General features: G+C 38.8%; 1 protein-coding gene and 1 non-coding gene across 4 annotated transcripts in view; one reads left to right on the forward strand and one right to left on the reverse strand.

Annotated features, from left to right (window-relative positions):
• Positions 1–21,078, reverse strand: part of AKAP9 (A-kinase anchoring protein 9) — a 171,666-nt gene that overhangs the window by 8,416 nt on the left and 142,172 nt on the right. For all 3 annotated transcript variants that reach the window (XM_013963121.2, XM_013963119.2, XM_013963118.2), the window contains 15 exons: positions 19,510–20,586; positions 18,178–18,318; positions 17,202–17,690; positions 16,726–16,789; positions 16,514–16,635; positions 15,775–15,966; positions 15,319–15,507; positions 11,560–11,704; positions 7,230–7,449; positions 5,968–6,118; positions 3,942–4,610; positions 3,522–3,727; positions 3,113–3,218; positions 1,464–1,646; positions 11–211 (listed from right to left, as the gene is read on the reverse strand). In XM_013963121.2, the coding sequence (XP_013818575.2) occupies positions 11–211; positions 1,464–1,646; positions 3,113–3,218; positions 3,522–3,727; positions 3,942–4,610; positions 5,968–6,118; positions 7,230–7,449; positions 11,560–11,704; positions 15,319–15,507; positions 15,775–15,966; positions 16,514–16,635; positions 16,726–16,789; positions 17,202–17,690; positions 18,178–18,318; positions 19,510–20,586 (4,155 nt within the window). The remainder of the gene's footprint in view (positions 1–10; positions 212–1,463; positions 1,647–3,112; positions 3,219–3,521; positions 3,728–3,941; positions 4,611–5,967; positions 6,119–7,229; positions 7,450–11,559; positions 11,705–15,318; positions 15,508–15,774; positions 15,967–16,513; positions 16,636–16,725; positions 16,790–17,201; positions 17,691–18,177; positions 18,319–19,509; positions 20,587–21,078) is intronic.
• On the forward strand, positions 6,988–7,060 carry TRNAC-GCA. The gene has a single exon. It is a non-coding gene; the product is annotated as a tRNA-Cys (tRNA).

A 21,078-nucleotide genomic window follows, 5' to 3' on the forward strand; every position in this document is an offset into this window, starting at 1 on the left:
TGTCCCCTACCTTTATAGTGGCATGCTCGGAATCAGGGCTCAGATTCTGAAGCAAAGCTTCATTCCTCAGCTCAGCTTTTAGTTTGTACACTTCAGCTTCTGCCCTCTTCAAGGATTTCTGGAGAGCCAGTTTTTCTCTGTTCCAGACTTCTTTTTCTGAGGTGATGATGGCTTCAATGTTGGGGCCACCACTGAGCGAAAACCTGGAAGACTGCAGAGGCCAGAGCCTACTTATGTGGTTTTAAAGAACAAGTCTCTGAAGAAAATCTGAATTTAACCTATTAAAGGTATCCCTATGGGAGATACAGAGTAGTATTCAGCTTTCCAACTTCAGATGGAGAAGTTCAAAGCCAATCTCAATTGACATCAGGAGGCTCGGATGGTAAAGAATACGCCTACACTGCTAGAGATCTGGGTTAAGTCCCTGAGTCAGGAAGATTCCCTGAGACAGGAATGGCAACTGCAGCATTCTTGCCTGGAGAATCCCATGGACAGAGGAGCTTGGAGGGCTACAGTCCATGGGGTCGCAAAGACGTGAACTCGACAGACTGACTAACAGAACAACATTAACTCTTAAGTTTATGGCCTTGCTGAGGAGATTAACTTTACAACTAAAAGTCCCTATGAAAGCCTGGACCCAGAGATGTTTAGATTAGTAGAGTACTCAACTAAAAAAGTCCACAGCCTTTTTTTTTGGCTGCACCATAGGGCTTGAGAGATCTTAAGTTTCCTGACCAGGGACTGAACCTGGGCATGGCACTGAAAGCACTGAGGCCTAACCACTGGACTGCCACAGAATTGTTTCTGTTGTTTTTTGGGGGTAGACCTTCAAAATGGACTATCTGGGTCCAAATGCTGAGCCTGTTCCAAAAGCAGTACACTGGAAAAGGTTGCGGGGGGGGGGGGGCGGGGGACCAGCATGTACACAGGAAGTGGGTCTCTGCAGAAGCTGTGTGGATGTGTGACCATGTGTCTGACCACACAGCCAGCCTTACAGGTCTTTCCTGTCTTCATACTGATGCTAACAGAGCTGACAGGTTAGTATTTTACAGTTCTTAAATGGGAAAAATGTAAATAAATTCCCGAAGTAGTTTATTAGACTGAAATCCACAATGTAAGAGCATTTTCACTTGAGTTGTGAACACAACGAGTGATAAATAATCGACGAGAACAGGCAGAACACACATTTGAACACCTCTTCACGTGAGTCTGCAACTGGCCCATGGGTGGGAACTTCCCGGCTTTGAAGATAAATGTGTCTTGGTTTGTCTACTGACCTCAGTTCTCTCATGTGCAAGGCTGGGTATGGATTAGACATTCTGAACATATACAACCCAGAATCAGGCAGAAAAGATTCCCAATCAGTCAATCAATAAACAGCTACTATGATTCCTATACAATTGTCTAATGATCCTACTATACATCAGATGCGAAGTATGCAGCCATGACAAAAACAGACGTACGTAATCTCTGCCATCTCCTGCCTGTCGATACCACCTGATCTGCTCCTCCAGCTTCATGATCATGTTTCTTAGATCATTCTTTTCTTCAGTCAGCTGGCTGATATGCCCCGTCAGCTCAGTGTTTTGTCTCAGTAGTCTTTCAGTCAGTGAGCCACAAGAAGCACCTGGGGATATTAAGGTAGGCTAAAAGACAAAACAGCATAAGGTCATACAAGCACAAATGTTTACGAACAATGCAGATAAAATGTGAACTCACCGAGAACAACAGATTTCATGAAGAACCATGGCTTGTGCTGAGTCTTTAATAATAACCAGGACCTCACCAGGGAGGAAAGAAGGGCATATTAAGTAGATACAACAGCAAGTGTAAAGGTACAAGGCTTGAGTGAGTGTGTTACCTTTAAGGAGTTACAGACATGATTATTAAGACTAACCGTAAAGGCTGCTTTCATTATACAGATGACAGACCTAGATGTAGGTAGTGAAGAGCAATGAAAGGCTTAAGGCTGGAGCGTGCCATAAGCAAAATTTATGTGTGACAAAGAATCCTTCAACAGTACTCTGCAAAGTAAAGTGTATTAGAAAAGAAAGACTGTGTCGCCAAACTGTGACATCAGGAAGTTATTGCCCATAGTCTAGGTGAGGAATGCTGAAGGCCTGAATGCAGGCAATGACCGAAGGCACAGGGACAGACATTTAGCAGCCAGAAGGAACAGACCCTCGCGACTGCTTGGGTGTGCACGGAAGAGCAAAGGAAAGTGATCTGTGCTGACTTTCAACTCTATCCCGGGTGATACCATGACCAGAAATGCGGGATTAGGACCGGAAGGAGGAAAGGAAGACGATGCTCAGTCTGGTCTGTGCCTGTGAGGTTCCTAAAGAGGTCACCACGGGGTATGTTTCCCTAAGGAAAGGTGTTGCGTAAATAACTGAAAATATAAACCTGGAACACAGGACAAAGGTCTTGACTAGAACCACAGTCCACAAGAAGATAAGCTACATAAGGGCAAGATCCTTATCAGATTTGTTCATCGTAGCCTCAGAACCCAATATAGTACCTGGCACGTACTAGGTGCCCAATATAAGTATTTGTTCAATAATTAAGTCTACCGAGAATTCAGGCTTTGGGAATGAATGAACTTTCACTTTAAGAGGACAACAATGGACGAGCATAGGAAGAAGAGGAACTCTTGAAGGTGAATGACGAAAGAAATGGAAGAAATGAGAGAATAGTAACACAAAAGGTAAGGAAAGAGCATATTTTAAATGGAAGAGGTCAAAAGTATCAAATGCTACAAAGAAGCCAAGAAATACAGGGACTGAACAGATTCACCGTGTGAGTCAACCGAGTGCGCTGGCAGCATCCCGAGCGTGGTCTCACCGAGCGCTGCAGATAAAGGCAGCCTACTGCTGCGAGGAACTTCAGAACGTAAGTCAGAGGCCACCACAATTTCTCAATAATGGTAATACTGCTTCCCCTCAAACTTTCACTATCTTCTGTTCAGGTAAGGCAAACATTACTAATATTTTAAATAAATGAAACGATAAAAACTCTTTTAAAAAATGCAGTGTCAGTATCAAACGATCCGTGTAATTTCCATCATAGCTTTGCTCTCGATACTTTAAAAAGTGTTTTTAAAAAGTCTTACCTCTTCTCCTGGCTGGTCAGTTAATTTTTGTAGTTGTAAAATAATTCTATCAATATTTTCCTGAACCCAAACAAAATCTTCATCATCTGCTGTTTCAAACTGTAGTCTTCAAAAAAGAAAAAAAGGGCAAAAAGTCAAAACATATCAACTCAAGGAGCTGTGTTCCTAACACAAACATTGCCGGTCAGGTGACACTACTTCACCTCTTTTTTCTCCTTTACATAAGTGTTCTCTTTGCCTGAGTCAGGGTGTTATGAGAATTATTTTCAGGTATATGAGTTCTGTTAAAGATCACCTTCTAATGTAAACATGCATTAACTTTAAAATTTCACTAGCTACTAGTGAGGGACAGACTCTGCCCAGCTTGCCTAAGAATGCCATTTCCAAAAGCTAGCCAGAAAATTCTAACCTATTGGAGGCTTTCTGGGCTAGATGCTGTAGTTTTGAAGCCACACACTGAAGTTTTTGTCTGATTATTTCCAATTCATGATTATAGCCAGTTCCTCCTCCATTCATCTCAATCATTTTAGGATAGCTTGATTCCTTTGTCTCTCCCATTTTCTGCTGAAGAACCCAATTTCTGGTTCGATCACTGGTTAAACTCCATGTGGTTGGCTAGAAATTTTGGACAGAAAAAGAAAAATGAAAATTGTACCAGAAATAGCACATCACATTCTTTCTTAAGGGAACATAATTACTGTTTATATTCCAAATAGACTTCTATAGATTTATAAATGATTGTACATCATTTAATCCAGTATCAAAATTATATGATCACAGGACTACAATATTCTTCTAAAAGATATTTTAAAACAAAATGTCAATTTACCTCATTAAGATTCTGATACAGAATTCTTCTACTTTCTTGTTTTTCTTCTCGTTCTCGTTCTTGCTTCTGGAATTCCTGCATAATTCCTTGCAGTCGTTTTCCTTCCAGGTCTAGCTTATAAACTTGCTGCCTTTTCTCTTCCAGTTGGCGCTGAAGGTCTTCCACCTTGGACTGAAGCTCGTGCATTTTCTTCTGTCCCTCTGTGTTGGCCTCCTGTTCTGTCTGCAGCGTCTTTCTGTGAACCTGCCTATCCTTTTCCATTTGCTGTCTTGTTTGCAAAGAATCCAGTTTGTATTTCTCAGTCTCATTTAACAGTTCCACGATACGACTGTGTTTCTCCTCTAGCTGCTTTTGGAGCTCCTTAAGGAGGTCCTCGGAGGGTAAGCATGGCCGGGGCTGCCCACCGTCATCGCTGCTCTGCAGCTGTGCACGCAATTCCCGCTCCCGATCCAGGGTACTACTCATTTCCCGAATCCGAACTTTCTCGGATTCAAGAAGCACCTGAAGCTCTAAGTTGCGGCCTCGTTCTTCGGCTAGCTGGGCATCGTGTAGCGCCCTTTGTGATTCTATCTTCTGCTGTGATTCATTCAGTTGTTGTCTCTGTTGTTCCAAAAGTTGACTCAGTTGGATATTTCTTTGTTTCTGACCCTCAAGTGAAAACTTCAGATCCTTGTAGGAGAAAGGTATATTTGAGAATTTGTTCATGTTAATATTAGTAAAAATACTTCATAAGTATACAATTGTGCCCTTATGCTTTTATTAATACTAAGTTGGTAGTATTTGGTAAAAGAACTGACGACCATTTTGCTAACTTATATCTTCAGTAGTTAGAATGTTAAATTATTTGGGCAGCCAGTTGATGTTCATCAAACAATATCAACAAAAGAGAGTTAAGCTAAATAACACTTTTTCTCCCAACATTAATCATATCTGGTTAAGGAATATGCAGCAGATTAATAATCTTTAAAAATAAAAGTATTTATCATATAATGTGATGGGAGTTCCTGAAACTCCTTGAATTTTTCCATGCATTACCACATAACTAAAAATAACTGGGCTTATGGAGAAGGCCGGGGAACAAACTACTCAAATGCTATAAACATCTATGATGATAAAAATATTGATAACTGAAGAAATAAAAGTCCTTGCTAGGCAGAAAGCTCACAATGCCTGGTGGCTACCATGGTGGACCCTAGGAAAAAAAAAAAAACAAATGTAGCAGGGCAGAAATTCTGGTTAGGCTTTCCAGGTGGCGCCAGTGGTACGGATCCACCTGCCAATGCAGGAAACACAAGAGACGTGGGTCTGAATCTTGGGTCAGAAGATCCCTGGAGTAGGAAATGGCAACCCACTCCCGTATTCTTCCCAGGGAAATCGCACGGACAGAGGAGCCTGGCAGGCTACTGCGGATGGGCTCGCGAACAGCTGGACACAACTGAGTCACTGCGCACAGAGAAATTATGGCTGCATGTTTTTTTTTAGCACAGAGCTAGCAAGTACTGGCCTTATGCAGACGGAAGGGCTCAAGGGGAACTCTGAAAATGGCACTGGATGTAGTATGACCTGCTGTCAGCTGTGCGAGGCTAGGGTGTGCCTCTCTAGGAGAAAGCCCAGCATCAAGGGCTTCACTGTAAGTTTTCATAACATACAGCAGCAAGGGCTCTTGTTCCCAGAAAAGTACCACTGCTCTCCTTTCCTAGGAGAAAACAGGAACTGAAACCACTTCTGGGCTAAAAAGATACAACTGCCGTGTTTATCAAATTGTATATATGCTAATTCAAATTCCTAAAGCACATGCTGTAGCAGAAGAGTCTCTATGCATCCTTGCGTGTAGAAGAAGAAAAAAGGGATCATACCATTAGCAATTTCTAGTAATACTTTAGATAACATCGTAAGAATATTCAACACAGTAAACAATTTATTCCTCCTGATAAAGAGTGTAAGGCAGACACTGTAGGAAGAGGAACGTCTCTCTTCTATCACTGTGGATTCTTCCACAGACATTTACAGATACAGAAAACAGTACCTCAAGTTCTTCTTTGTCCCGCTCTTCACTGCGTCCCTGCTTGGCTTTCTCTTTCTCCAAAGCCCACTGGAGCTCTCTGGATTTCTTCTGTTCACTGGCTAACGTGTCATTAAGCAAATGAACTTCATCTGTTTTATCTTTAACTTCCAACCTAAATGAGAGAGACAAATGAACCGTCATAAAACTACGCTGACCAAGTATCTATTGAGAGAGAGAGAACAGCATCCACGGAAAGGTGGTGGCATACTGTAAATGAAGTGAAGTCGCTTGGTCGTGTCCGACTCTGTGCGGCCCCGTGGACTGTGCCCGCCAGGCCCCCCCATCCATGGGATTTTCCAGGCAAGGGTACTGGAGTGGGGTGCCATTGCCTTCTCCATGTTATAAACTAATAGAAAAACATTTACCATATCAAGATTCAAGATTTTTCACTGTGGTTCACTTCCAATTAACTGTTTCTAGTAATACAACTATTAGTTATTATTTACCATTGTAAACAATTGAATGGTTGGAATGGAATAAGGATTTCCATTAACTTTTACTGAACATAATAACCATTTGTGCGTGTGTGAAAAAGTTCAAAATAATGACTATACTTATAATGTGCCCGTGGCAAGCAGAATATCACAGTATTTACATCAACAAACTTATCCTTCTTAAAAGCATTATCTTTCTAAAATTTTGCATATTTTACCTAACTAGACCATGAATTCCATTGAGATCATAAATATCATTTCACATTACTTGATGGTAAAATGAAGATCAAATTTATGTATCTTATACAACAACCAGTCTCAAACAGAACTGAAGCCATGGAGAGAATATGCCAATACCTAATCCTCAGTTTATCATTTAGAAAAATCTGTAGTGTTTCCTTTCCACTGTAGTTTTTTGTAAAAATAACAGCTTCACGGTATTTAAACATAATATATAACGTCATATTTTTGTAAGATCTGCACAGTGTCTGTGACACAATTATTCCAAGTCCTTCACTACTAATGAAGTCCTTCACTAATAATGGCTTTCCTGGTGGCTCAGACGGTAAAGCGCCTGCCTGCAGTGCAGGAGACCCAGGTTCGATCCCTGGGTTGGGAAGATCCCTTGGAGAAGGAAATGGCAACCCACCCCGGTACTCTTGCCTGGGAAATCCCACGGACAGAGGAGCCTAGCTGGCTACAGTCCATGGGGTTGCAGAGAGTCGGACACGACTGAGCAGCTTCACTTTTCGCTAATGATACAGGTTTGAATCAGGAAGTCTGGCGCACCTGAATGCCTCTAACTCCTTGAGGTGCTTGTGCTGAGCCTTCAGGGTTGTTTCTAGCTCCAGTTTAGTCTGTGCGAGCTCGCTTTTCAGCTCGGCAACCACCATCTTCTCAGAGCTCAGCTGCTCCTGCAGCTCTGTCGCTCTGTCCTTCACACTGCCGAGCTCCACCTGCATCTCCAGCATCTGAGACTGCTTCTGCTGCATGTTATAGTCGAAGAGTTCTACACGAAAAAATGTTAGTGTTTAGAATATGATCCAGCAGCTGGTACTTCGTGTATAAATATTCTCTTGACAATAACAGATGTGTTATTTAGGAGATTACTACAAAGCAAATGTGAAATGATTACAGCCTGTGAAGTTAGCAATTTATATAAATACATGAATATGTAGATTTTCCTCATAGTGCTAAATCCTCAAGATTTCAGAACTATGAACATATAAGGATGATAAAAGTTTAACAGAATTCATTACTGGATACAAGACTTGAAATAAGCAAAAAGACTTAATACCATAAATAGGAACTTGTATTTGTTCATTCAGAATTTCGATGGCTCACACAAAAAAATTCTAAGTTTCTGACAGCCAAAGTACTGGTGACTCCGATCACAATGATCAGCAACGCCTGCTGGTTTTGCTCAGCCCTCCTCCACAGCAGTCCCTAGGAACCTCATTGTAACAGAAGAGGGAAGGCCAAAGGCCAACCTGGATCCTGGTTTTGTCTTTAAAAACAGACCAAATCCTTGCTACATGTGTATTGCAAGAAAACATAGTAAAATATTTAAATCTCTAAGTGGAAAAAAGTTAATGAAATATTTATCAGGATCCATCTTTATAAAAAATATAAACTTATGTACATATACACAATGAAAAGGTCTGAAGACATATTTCCTGGGTGTTAACAGTCATTTATTTCAGGATTTAGGAGATTCCAGGGTGATTTTTACTCTGTTGTTTCTCTGCTCTACCATAAACGTATTTCTATTTATTTTTGGCTGTGCTGGGTCTCTGTTGCTGTGTGGCCCTTTTCTCTAGGTGTGGTGCTCAGGTTTCTCATTGCCGTGGCTTCTGCTGCTGCAGAGCACGGTCTCCAGGCTCGGGGGCTTCAGTCACCGTGCTCCCAGGTTCCAGAGCACACAGGCTTAGCTGCTCTGAGGCACGTGGGACCTTCCTGGACCAGGGATCAAACTTGGGTTCCCTGCACTGGCAGGCCGATTTCTTACCACTGAGCCACAGGCGAAGCCCTACCGTAAGTGTATTTTTAACTTAAAACAATTTTATCAAAGCTCAGCAGTTCCTATTAGAAGTCATATTATTGGTGTCAGGAGATAGGAATAACATTGACTTTAGACTATTCATGTTAATTTAAGCTTTTGAAACTATTTCTTAGGGAGTAGAGTCTCAGGATTTATATATATAAATATGTATATATGTGATAGTAACTAAGCTTTCAACGGGTTTCTATTTATTTAAATGAAGTAATAGCAATAAATTCTCTAAAAATGATCTTCAATTAATCCTATGTCTAAACATAAGGAATATATTTAATTTGTGGCCTTATTATACCTATTTCATCTAAGATATTTTAAGATATTTAAATTCTTCAACTTTTCAATGACAAATGTGAGACTGATACAAATTTCAAAACAGGTAAAAGTATAGGTGTTTCTACCTTTATATTAAACCAAAATGAAAACAAAGATATGTATTCTCACTACATATGATGAAAATTCAAATTTCACTTTAATTTCTAATGATTTCGAGAGAAATCAGCTCTAATGAACAGATACTCCTCTTGAAAAGTGAAGAAAAGATCTGAACAAGCACATCACAATAGCACAAATCCAGCTAACAATAATCATATGACAAACTTAGAGAAATGTAAATTAAAACCATAACAGCAATCCACTGCATGCTCACTAGACGGGCAAGCAATCAAGGGCTGACATCATTAACTTCTGGCAAAAATGTCAAGCAACAGAACTTTCTAGAACTATACTGCTAGAACTATACTGCTAGAAAGTGCACAAATTGATATGACTGTGTAGAGAGTCTGGAATTATCTAATAAATCTGAAGATAAACATTCTATGACCTAGCAACATACGTATCCAGAAGATTCATGCAAAAATGCATCAGAAACACAGCATAACAATGTGCAGAACAGTACTGAATTTAATAGCCAGAAAGTAGAAATAACCTCAATGTTTAACCACAGAATGAATATATAAATTGATATATATTGTGAAGTAGTCACACAAGGAAATCCTATATAGTAACAAAAATGAACTAGAGATAAAGGTAACTCAGAAGAGTGTTATAGAGAGGTGAAAGAGGTAAGACACAAAATATATCAGAGTGATAAAAAGTTTAAGAGCAGGAAATACTTTAAACTTATGTGGTTTAGGAATGTATAAAAAGGCAGTTAAAAAGGCAGGAGTACCACAGAGGAACGTGTGTTCTCTATCACTACAGAGTAACAGAAGCAGGCTTCTGGAATACTTGATATGGGTGAGGTTTCCACAGGAACTCATTTCAGAGTGTTTATACTGTGTGTTTTTTCATTTTGTACTTTTCTATATATATGTCACAGTTTGCACATACAAAAAAGATATTAAAAAAGAAATGGTTACTTCCATTGAGGATTTCTTTTTCTTTTAGGTTATCCTCCCACAAAGCTTCAAAACAAAGAAAGATAATGAGCTTAATAACTAAACAACCTGATCAAGGCAATGCCTGCTCATTTTAAATTAAAATTAAATATATCTGTTTATATGGGCTTCTCAGGTGATTCAGCGGTAAAGAATCTGCCTGCCAATGCAGGAGATGTGGGTTCGATCCCTGGGTCAGGAAAATCCCCTGGAGAAGGAAATGGCAACCCATCCCAATATTCTTGTCTGGAGAATCCCATGGACAGAGGAGGCTGGTGGGTTATAGCATATGGGGCCCCAAAAGAGTTGGACAGCAACTAAATAACAACAATCTGTCTACATGTCAGAAAATTTCTGTCTTTTGGATTAAAGTATTCTGTAAGAGTTACCATCATTCTCTCTCCATACGTAGCTGTTGCTGCTGCTGCTGCTAAGTCACTTTGGTCGTGTCCCACTCTGTGCGACCCCATAGATGGCAGCCCACCAGGTTCCCCCGTCCCTGGGATTCTCCAGGCAAGAACACTGGAGTGGGTTGCCACTGCCTTCTCCAATGCATGCAAGTGAAAAGTGAAAGTGAAGTCGTTCAGTCGTGTCCGACTCTTAGCGACCCCATGAACTGCAGCCTGCCAGGCTCTTCCACCCGTGGGATTTTCCAGGCAAGAGTACTGGAGTGGGGTGCCACTGCCATACACAGCTAGCTAAAGTTAATTTCAACTTCTGTAGAAGATACAGGGCTTCCCTGTTGGCTCAGACGATAAAGAATCCACCTGCAATGTGTAAGACTTGGGTTTGATCCCTGGGTTGGGAAGATCCCCTGGAGAAGGGAACGGTTACCCACTCCAGTATTTTTGCCTGGAGAATCTCAAGGACAGAGGAGCCTGGTGGGCTACAGTCCGTGGGGTACAAAGAGTTGGATACAACTGAGGAACTTTCACTCAGCCATAGGAGATAAAAGCAAAGTCCTCTGCTATTTTAAAGCACGTCCTTACCAGCCTGTTTGGTGCACACAGCATGTTTTCTCTTGCGACGGAGCAGTAACTCCCTTACTTCCACCACTGCCGTACATGCCAAGTCACTTAAATCATGTCTGACTCTTTGCAGCCTCATGAACTGTAGCCCTCTATGCTCCTCTGTCAAGGGGATTCTCCAGGCAAGAACACTGGAGTGGGTGGCCATGCCCTTCTCCAGGGGACCTTCCCGACCCAGGGACTGAACCCGGGTCTCTCAAGTCTGCTGCACTGGCAGGCAGGTTCTTTACCACTAGCATTCACTACCACCACCTCCTCCCAATTTCAAGAACTATCGCTTTTTTTTTTATTAACATGGAGCAATAAGCTTAGATGGCATGGCATAACTGAGCATTTTTTATCTCATTCCCAAAGCTGAGTATGAGTTTTTGCCTGGCTAGAAAACCCTAATGTAAACAAATATATTTCAATTCTAAAAAATATTTTAAGTATTATACATGTGTGTTCTATATATCTTTTATACATATATCTTAAAACAAACTGGAGACCTCTTTAATCCCTAGAGTAATTAATGCAGATTAACATATTGATAGGAGAATGAGGAAAAAATGTGACTAAGAAGAAATGTGTTTTAACTGAATAATAACAAGGGAAACCAAATGGAACAGTTTCTTTCACCCATTTATGTCACCATATGAGCCTGTCCTATAGCATACCTTGGCTTGGCTGATCAATCTCTTGCTCTCTTTTCAGAGTCGTTTTCTTAATATTCATTTGAGCATGCAGTGCTTCAATTTCAGCTAACAAACTCCTTCTGTCTGCTTTGTGGAGGCACTCCATAGCTGCTTGATATTCAATACCCTGTTTAAATAAAAAGTCAAGAGGGTTGTAAAGACAATAACATTAAAAACCAGGAAGTCTGAAGAAGTATGACATGCTAAAATTTTGGGAAAAGTTATTAATTTTCTCTTCCTGATCATTAGGATTTACTTTTCAGATTATTAGTCTTTGCATTTATTTCAAAAATCTTTAAACACATGATAAAATATGATGAATAATATACTTATTACTTAGCACATGTACTTAGCCCAAGAAATAGCCCCTATACAGCTGAAGTCCCTTGGGTACAAGTCTGTGAACACACCCTCCCCTGGACTATCTGCTCAAGAAACAACTAGGTTCGAAGTCTGGTGTTACTTTCACACACTCTGTATAATACATTACATACACACACACCCCCTAAAATATATTCAGCTCTCTCTTACATGTTTTAAAATTTTATATAAATGGCATCATACTGCATTCATTTCTGCTTTTTTCACTGGATACATTGGTGAACCATCCTGGCTGACACACACAACTCTACTTCACACTCATTTCAATGTCATATAGTATTGCCTGGTATGAATAATATAGCACGTTTTATTTGAGCATCTTTTCATATATTTATTGGATACTCTTTTCTTTCTTTCATGAGCACATACTTTAACACCTGTCCATTTTTCCACTGACTGTTCTATTCTCATTTAGTTCAGTTCAGTCGCTCAGTCATGTTCGACTCTTTGTGACCCCATGAATCGCAGCACGCCAGGCCTCTCTGTCCATCACCATCTCCCGGAGTTCACTCAGACTCGCGTCCATCGAGTCAGTGATGCCATCCAGCCATATCATCCTGTCGTCCCCTTCTCCTCCTGCCCCCAATCCCTCCCAGCATCAAAGTCGTTTCCAATGAGTCAACTCTTCACATGAGGTGGCCAAAGTACTGGAGTTTCAGCTTTAGCATCATTCCTTCCAAAGATCACCCAGGACTGATCTCCTTCAGAATGGACTGGTTGGATCTACCTGCAGTCCAAGGGACTCTCAAGAGTCTTCTCCAACAACACAGTTCAAAAGCATTAATTCTTCAGCACTCAGCCTTCTTCACAGTCCAACTCTCACATCCATACACGACCACAGGAAAAACCATAGCCTTGACTAGACGGACCTTTGTTGGAAAAGTAATGTCTCTGCTTTTCAATATGCTATCTAGGTTGGTCATAACTTTCCTTCTAAGGAGTAAGCGTCTTTTAATTTCATGGCTGCAGTCACCATCTGCAGTGATTTTGGAGCCCCTCAAAATAAAGTCTGACACTGTTTCCACTGTTTCCCCATCTATTTCCCATGAAGTGATGGGAACAGATGCCATGATCTTCGTTTTCTGAATGTTGAGCTTTAAAGCCAACTTTTTCACTCTCCTCTTTCACTTTCATCAAGAGGCTTTTTAGTTCCTCTTCACTCTCTGCCATAAGGGTGGTATCATCTGCATATCTGAGGTTATTGACATTTCTCCTGGCAATCTTGATTCCAGCTTATGTTTCTTCCAGTCCAGCGTTTCTCATGATGTACTCTGCATAGAGGTTAAATAAGCAGGGTGACAATATACAGCCCTGACGTACTCCTTTTCCTATTTGGAACTAGTGTGTTGTTCCATGTCCAGTTCTAACTGTTGCTTCCTGACCTGTATACAGATTTCTCAAGAGGCAGGGTCAGGTGGTTTGGTATTCCCATCTGTCTCGGAATTTTCCACAGTTTACTGTGATCCACACAGTCAAAGGCTTTGGCATAGTCAATAAAGCAGAAACAGATGTTTTTCTGGAACTCTCTCACTTTTTCGATGATCCAGTGGATGTTGGCAATTTGATCTCTGGTTCCTCTGCCTTTTCTAAAACCAGCTTGAACATTTGGTTTTTAGATTTCTTTTCTTGTGATATTTCTGTCTGGTTTAAGAGTTAGAGCAATACTGGCCTCATGGAATGAGCTGGCAAGTGTTTCCTTCTTTATTTTGCCAGAGTTTGTGAAGAACTAGTATTACTTCTTCCAACATTTGGGAGAATTCACTCATGAAGCCATCTAATCCTGAGCCCTACTTTGTGAAAAGTTTTAAAACTACTAATTTAACTCTTTGTTATAGGTCTTCTCAGATTCTCTACTTTTTCATCAGTTTTAGTAGTACTTATACTTTTAGGGATTTGTCCATTTGATGCTACTGTAAATAATTATTTCTAAAATTACATCTGGGGCTTTCCTGGTGCCCATGGTTAAGATTCTGCACGCCACTGCAGACGTGCAGGTTCGAACCGTGTGTGCCTGTGTGCTTAGCTGCTCAGCTATGTCCAGCGGACTCTCTGCGACCCTCTGGACTGTAGCCCACCTGGCTCCTCTGTCCACGGGAATTTTCAGACAAGACTAGTACGGTGAGTGGTGGTTGCCTTCTCCAGGGGGTGTCTTCCCGATGCAGGGGTCAAACCCGCGTCTCCCGTGTCTCCTGTACTGCAGGATTCTTTACCTGCTGAGCACTGGGGAAGCCCTTTGATCCCTGGTGGGGGAACTAAAAGTCCACAAGCCTCATGTTGTGGCCAAAATTTAAAGGGTGTTTTACCCTTTTCTTTAACTTAGTCTCCAGAAAACCCTCTATTTCATTTACCTTTCAAAGAGTCAACTTTTAGCTTTTCTTCCTCTCTACTGTACCAGTGTATCCATTTCATTAATTTTTTTCTTTATTACAGTTGAGCCTCATTATTTGTGGATTACATATTTAAGAATTTGTTTACTCATAAAAATTTATCTGTGACCCTAAATTCAATACTTGTGATGCTCTTAACAGTCATTCTCAAACATGTGCATAGAGCGGCAAGAAATTTAAATTGCCACATTCACATGTTTCTAGTGGAAATCGAGCAAGGTGATATTTTGCCATCTTTTATTTCTTATACTGTAAACAAGTGTCCTTTCTGTCATCCATTTAGTGCCGTATTTTGGGGTACATTTGAGCTTTTTATTGACGATTTTGCTGTTTAAAATGGTTCCCAAGCATAGACATGAAGTATTGTCCAGCCCAACAAGGCTGAAAGATACGTTACAGAGAAAATGCATGTGTTAGAAAAGTTTTGTTTAAGTTACACTGCAGCTGGCCATGAGTTCAATGTTAATGATTCAACAATACACAATCAATAGGGTGTCTTTAAACAGAAATGCACATAAAACAAGATTATATATTGACTGCTAGACAAAAATGTCACCGCCAAGGACTCACAGGCATTCCCCTGCTGGCAATGGTTCAATAGTCACAACAGCTTTACCAATCTTACTACTGCAAATAAAGAGAACTGATGGTATTTTATTCTTTCTGTTTTCTTTAGACTTATTTTGTTTCTCTTGTTCTAACTTCCCAGATTGGCTGATTAACTCATTAATTTTTAGTCCTGCTTATTTTCTAACATAAGAGAAGATATCTGTAGTAGTACTTTTTATCCTAAATATTCTTAGTGGCTTCTGTTAAAATTTGAACCTTAAGACTTACTTTAAAACTAATAAATAACTAATTTTCTATAAACAACTGTAAGTATTTCTAATAAATAACTAATAAAAGACTCATTTTCCCATTACTACTAAAAAGCACTCTTTGTTTTAAAGTTCTTACAGTCTCATTTTGATACCTGTTCTTGTATTCTCTGCTCCAAACAGTGTAATAATCCAACCGCATCTCCTGTACCTCGAGCTGTCAGCTCAGTCTGAAACGCGGCTAGTAAAACACTGTGCTCCTTTAAGAAAACCTGCTGAAGGGCAAGCAGCAGTTCACCTCGCCAGTCGGAGGAGCTCTCATGAGGTTGAGAACTATCATAAACCTAGCAGAGTACAAAACACAAAAGTTAGTTTTCAAATACACTAAGAACCGTTCTAGAAATGAATCTGTCTGCTAACCAAAATCAACACTGGAAGTCTGAGAGGATACAAATTTACTTTCAAGTGTGCAACTTGGAGCATTTAAACAATACATAGAAATTTATGTGAAAAACATCATAAAAAGACAACAGTTAATTTGGCAAACAAAGTGCCTTATTATTGATAAAAATCATATAAGGCTACTTAGATGCACACTAGTCTTTCAGTACCTTGGCTTCTCTTTGCACTTGCATTTTGGTGATTAAATCCTTAAGAGATGAGATTGTACTGAGGTAAGCTCTTCTCTCCTCCAGCCACGACTCTGGCGTCTGCTGAGCAGAATGGTCTTCTCCGTCACCACAGGGAGACTCGGTGAGCGAGAGCACCTGCATGCCTTCATTATGGACGGCTCTCAGCAGCCCCTAGAAGCCACAGCACAAAAGCTAGAAGTCAGACATTTTCAGACATGAAGAGAGGAATCCCAGCTAGACAGATTTAGGAAGGCCACTGCAGAAAGGGAGTGCCAGCCTGCCATCACCGAACGCTTTCTTCCTGCGGAGGGGCACACCGATCCCGGAAGACTGCCTATGCCCTTACGTGGCGCTCATCTCCTAGGTTCTTTCTATTTATCTAACGTGCTCTTCTTGGATTTATATCAGGCACTAATTTGACCAAAAGAAATATGGAGAAGATAGGTTCTAGACTTTGAGACTGCTTTAATAATTTGGCAAACAAAAATATTAGGAATGGAAAGTTTTAACAACCTTTATACAATTAAATATACTCTAATTATCTGTAAAATACAGAAATAAAACTAGAGCTGCAAGTTTCCTTCTAGCTATGAAATTCTCTCTTCAGAAAGATCTTAATATAGTAAGATCTTCTGTACTAACTTTTAATTAAACTATTATGTTCAACACAGAAACTACACTCACTAAGTTTTACTCAAAGTTGGATGTCTTTTAGTACCTTTATTTTCTTTGGAAATGAATCTCCTGAACTTTCACCTTCTTCTCCTTGGCCTTCCGACGCCGTGTCAAATCCTTGACTTTGTGAAAGATAAATTCCCTGACCCCAGTCTGATCCAGAATCTAAAATAAAGAAAACCATTGACTATTAAAGAGAAACAAACTCTTTTTAAAGTAAGTACTATAAAAATTCCAAAAGTTTACATAACTTACCACTGGAACATATTTCTCTAGTTTGGTAAGCATCAGCATGTGTTAACTCAGGAGTTGAGGAGCCCTAATCAGAGAAAACAAGGAAATAAAACACTTATTGCTTTATTTAAAAAAAAGGTCCAATGAACATTTTACTTTTTTGGTAATGCTGTCAAACAAACAACTATGTCACACCATTCACAATAAATAAAACTATCCATGGTTTACAGTAAGGCTTTAATTTTTTTCTTCAGGGATATTACCATAATAAGAGACATTAATAACCTAAGGAATGATAACATCAGGTTCTAAATCTGCATAGGAGCTTTGTAGGACATTACTATTTGACTGTACACAAAAGAAAGATTTTAAATTGTAGTTTTATTATAAGGAAGAAATTGCCCCCAAATTTGTCTCTTAACAACATAACATTTTGGAGGGGAAAAAAAAAAACCAACCACAGAATGCTGAAAAAATACACTGTGAAGACCAAATACCTCTTTAGACCTCAGACACTGGATCACCGCCTTCAAGGTACTACACTCCTCTGTCAGTAACTGGATAGCGACATAGTGATCCCTCTTTAAGGTTTCAGCTTCTGAAATGTGTCTGGATTCCATATCCAGGATTTCGGCAGCATGTAGTTCTTGCATCTGCTCAATCTTTTCAGTAAACTGATTAATTATTTCAGTGACTTCTTCTGATGAGCATTCCCTCTGTAAGTCAGCCTGGATTCCTGCATTTCTAACAAGAACTTGTGGAGTCTGATTGCTGCTGCTGACCTTGAGGGTCCCATCTGTCTGGGATGCGGAGCTCTGACCCACTTTCATAGGAAGTGGCTCTAATGTGCAGACCTTTCTGTCTTCTTGTGCCTCAGTATTATCTTCTCTTTCTGAGAAGCAGGCTAATTTTGCTTCTGCCTTTTTGAGTTGATCCCTAACTTGGCTTAAATCTTTCTGGAGAAATGCTGTATATGTTTCTTTTACCTAAAACATAAAACAACAGTTTAGAACATTCAGGTAAAAATATCACATGTAGAATTTAGGGTTGAGAGTATAATTCATGTTAATATGCTCATTTTCCACAGAATAACAGGAAAAACATTTCAGAAACAGAGTTTTCACACACATCTGCATATATGTAGAGTCACAGATTAACACAGAAGTGAAATCATTTTATCGGATTCTATTTTTGGTTCTCAGGGGTTAACATCCATCTTTCTCCTTTCTCATTAACTAGACTAGAAGATTAAAAGCATCCCCCTTTTAAGAGACTAAAAGATTAAAAGAGATTCCAAGTAAAACCAAACAAGAAAGATGAGAGCAATGAAATTTATAATAACTTTTCATCAAATTTATGAAAGATTTTTCAATCCTAGCTGTTAAGTTATAGATCTGGGATTGTTTTCATATTGAGAGAATATACACTTTGAAATAAAATAGGCAGAAACAGAAGCTATGTTATTAATTTTACCAAAAGCTCTTCTTGAAGTTTTTCTGCCTTCTCTTTGTAACTGGCAAGTTCTTCTTTGGTAGCTGCTGACTCTGCTCTAACAGTCTCAAGCTGACCCAAAAATCCATTTTCTTCATTGGTATCAATCAGCTCAGCAGTGGTCTGAATGGTAGTGGAAAACACAAACACATCATTTTCAAAAAACAAAGCCAAATTCAAGGTACTTGACTATTTCAATAAAGCTTTTTCAGGAACAACTGCCTATCAGATTAAAGGGGTTAAAATGACCTATTTTCTTTCAGCAAACAGGGAAACTCTTCAGAACCATCATTTTATATTCTTGAGTCAGTACACATACACACACACACACACACACACAGAATGATTTTTCTGGGAATGAAAGGTAAATCATGTCAATTGAATATATCCTAAAAAATTTTATAATTAATGAAACAGTTTCAGTTATCTATTCAAAAATTTTCATATCACTCTCCTCAAAAGATATGAGGTGGTTTACTAAGATATTTCTTAGATATTAAGAAATAATAAAATCTTACTAAGATATTTTAATCATACAGAAAGTCACATTACTATTTTAAATATTATTTACAGTAATTTATATAGTTTCAGTTAGCTAGAAGGAAAAAGCCTAGCAAATGCAAAGAATTACTACTCTTTGACAAATAAATATTCATAGGAACCTAATATATCAGTTAATTTCTGGTGTTCTGTATAAGACTACACATTACTCAAAATTGCAAATATATAAAGTGAGAATCTGAAAATTAAAGTCCTTCCACATCTGTCCTATGCTAAGAGATACCTACACTTTCAGAACTTTACATAAACAGACTTTCAGAGAAGAAAGGATGAAATCTAACAGAGGTATATATAGAATCTGTAAAAGCAAATGATTTATCACTCATACATCAATGCACTAGAACACTAATATATTCTGATATTTTTCATTGTGTAAAAGGAATGGTAACACTTAACATGCATGTTAGAAGAAAGAGGGAAAAAACCCACACGAGTTCCAGAGGACATTTGCTATACTTAACACTTCTGCGTTTCTTGGGACTGCTCTACTTACGACTGCTCATAATGACTATGGAGGTAAAATAAATGCTGTGATTTTAAAACTATACAAAATACAGTCTGTATCCATTATTCTAGTGATAATAATATGACCGTCCAGAATGGTAATTTTTTTTTTTTATAAAAACCCTTTATATATGGAATTGCTAGATATAAAGAACATTGTATGAATGTAATAAGTTAGTAGTAAGTTTAAAGAAAAGGGAAAAGAGTTTCTTAAGGTATTTAAGTGAAAAAGATCAAATACAAACTAACCTTGGGAACTTCAAAATCTCCTGGAGGGCTTCTTTCCCTTTCTTTGCTTCCCTGTTTTTTCTCATTGTCCTCCAATAGCTTCTGCAGTTCTAGTAGCTTCTTTTCTTTTTCCAGAGCATTTTTTTCTGCAATTTCTATCTGTTCTTTTTCTAAAATCAAACTAGTCTGCATTTCAACCACCTGGCTTTCTAATTCTGATATTCTCAAGGTCAGTGCTGACACATTTGACTCCATTTCATTTTCTGTTAGTTGAGTCAAATTCTGTATATTTGTTCTTTCAGGTTCTGATGAAGTTGATTGTTTATCTTGCCAGAATTTTGCATATTCTTTAACTGCTTCAAGTTGGACTTGACTCACAAGAGCAGCAGCAACTTTTTCCTCAAGTATATTCTGTAGGTTTACGATCTTCTTTTTCAACACTTCTTTTTCAGACTGGCCTTGCTCCTGCAGGTCCTTCATCTGCTTATGACACTGGGTAAGTTCTAAGTCCTTTGCGCTCACAGTGCTCTCGAGCTGCAGCACCTTTGTTTCCAAGCTGCTTATGGAAACTTTGCTGTTTTCTTCAAAACAGTTGAGGTGAGTCTGATTTTCTAGGGGCTGAAGAGCATCCTCAGGAAAGACTACCTCTAGTCCTGGTTTGTTTTTGTTCAGGTCATCTATAGCCATGTTAGCACTTTTCTCTGGTATGCTATGGATTTTTCCAATATTTTCACGTTCTCTCTTTAAGTTGTATAATTCTTCTGTTAGTTGGTTCATTTTTAAATTGGTTTCTTTAAGTGCGTTTTTCGTCAACGCCATTTCTTCATTAGTGTTTTCTACTTGCTGTTCCAAAGCCAGTTTTTCAGCTGTTACCATATCCAACTGATGTTTTAAACTATCTGCTTCTTCTGGAAGAGAATTAGCAACCACTGATGTCTTTTGTTCAATATTTGCCAATTCCTGTTGAAGTTTTTCAATCACTTCATTCAGCTGCTCGATTTCTTCTTCTCTATTTTTCTTCACACGTTCTTGATCACTCAACAAACATTCTATCTGGGTTTCAAGATCCCTTATAAGTTCATTTTTTTCTTCAATAACCTATCAGTTAACAAGAAAGCAACAAATGTAATAACTATGTATTTATATTTGGGGAATTTTATTTTACTAAGGCAATATTTTAAAGTACTGATCACATACACAAAAATAATATACTTCTTAGAAATACTAAATTTTCATATAGACCACAAGTCTTACATCAGACCAAAAATGACCTTAATTAGAACTTCTTTCAGAAAATTATTAAATATAGAGTAATTTATGCATTTAATAGCTGATTTCCTATAAGTAAAATAGTATCAATACAAAGGATGAAAATATTAAAATAAAAGTCTATAACAGATAGTGCTTAAATATCACTATCTTATTTAAAAACTCAACATAATAGAAGAATTTTGAAGTTTTTAATATTTCGGTTAGAATGATATGATGAAATCTGAGTTACCAGAGACTATGAAACATCAAAAATGTTTGACAATATTAGGAATGGATACAAATACACATAGCTTGTTAAACTAATATTTCTTAATAAAT

Source organism: Capra hircus, chromosome 4 (genome assembly GCF_001704415.2).
Source record: "Capra hircus breed San Clemente chromosome 4, ASM170441v1, whole genome shotgun sequence".
NCBI lineage: Eukaryota > Metazoa > Chordata > Mammalia > Artiodactyla > Bovidae > Capra > Capra hircus.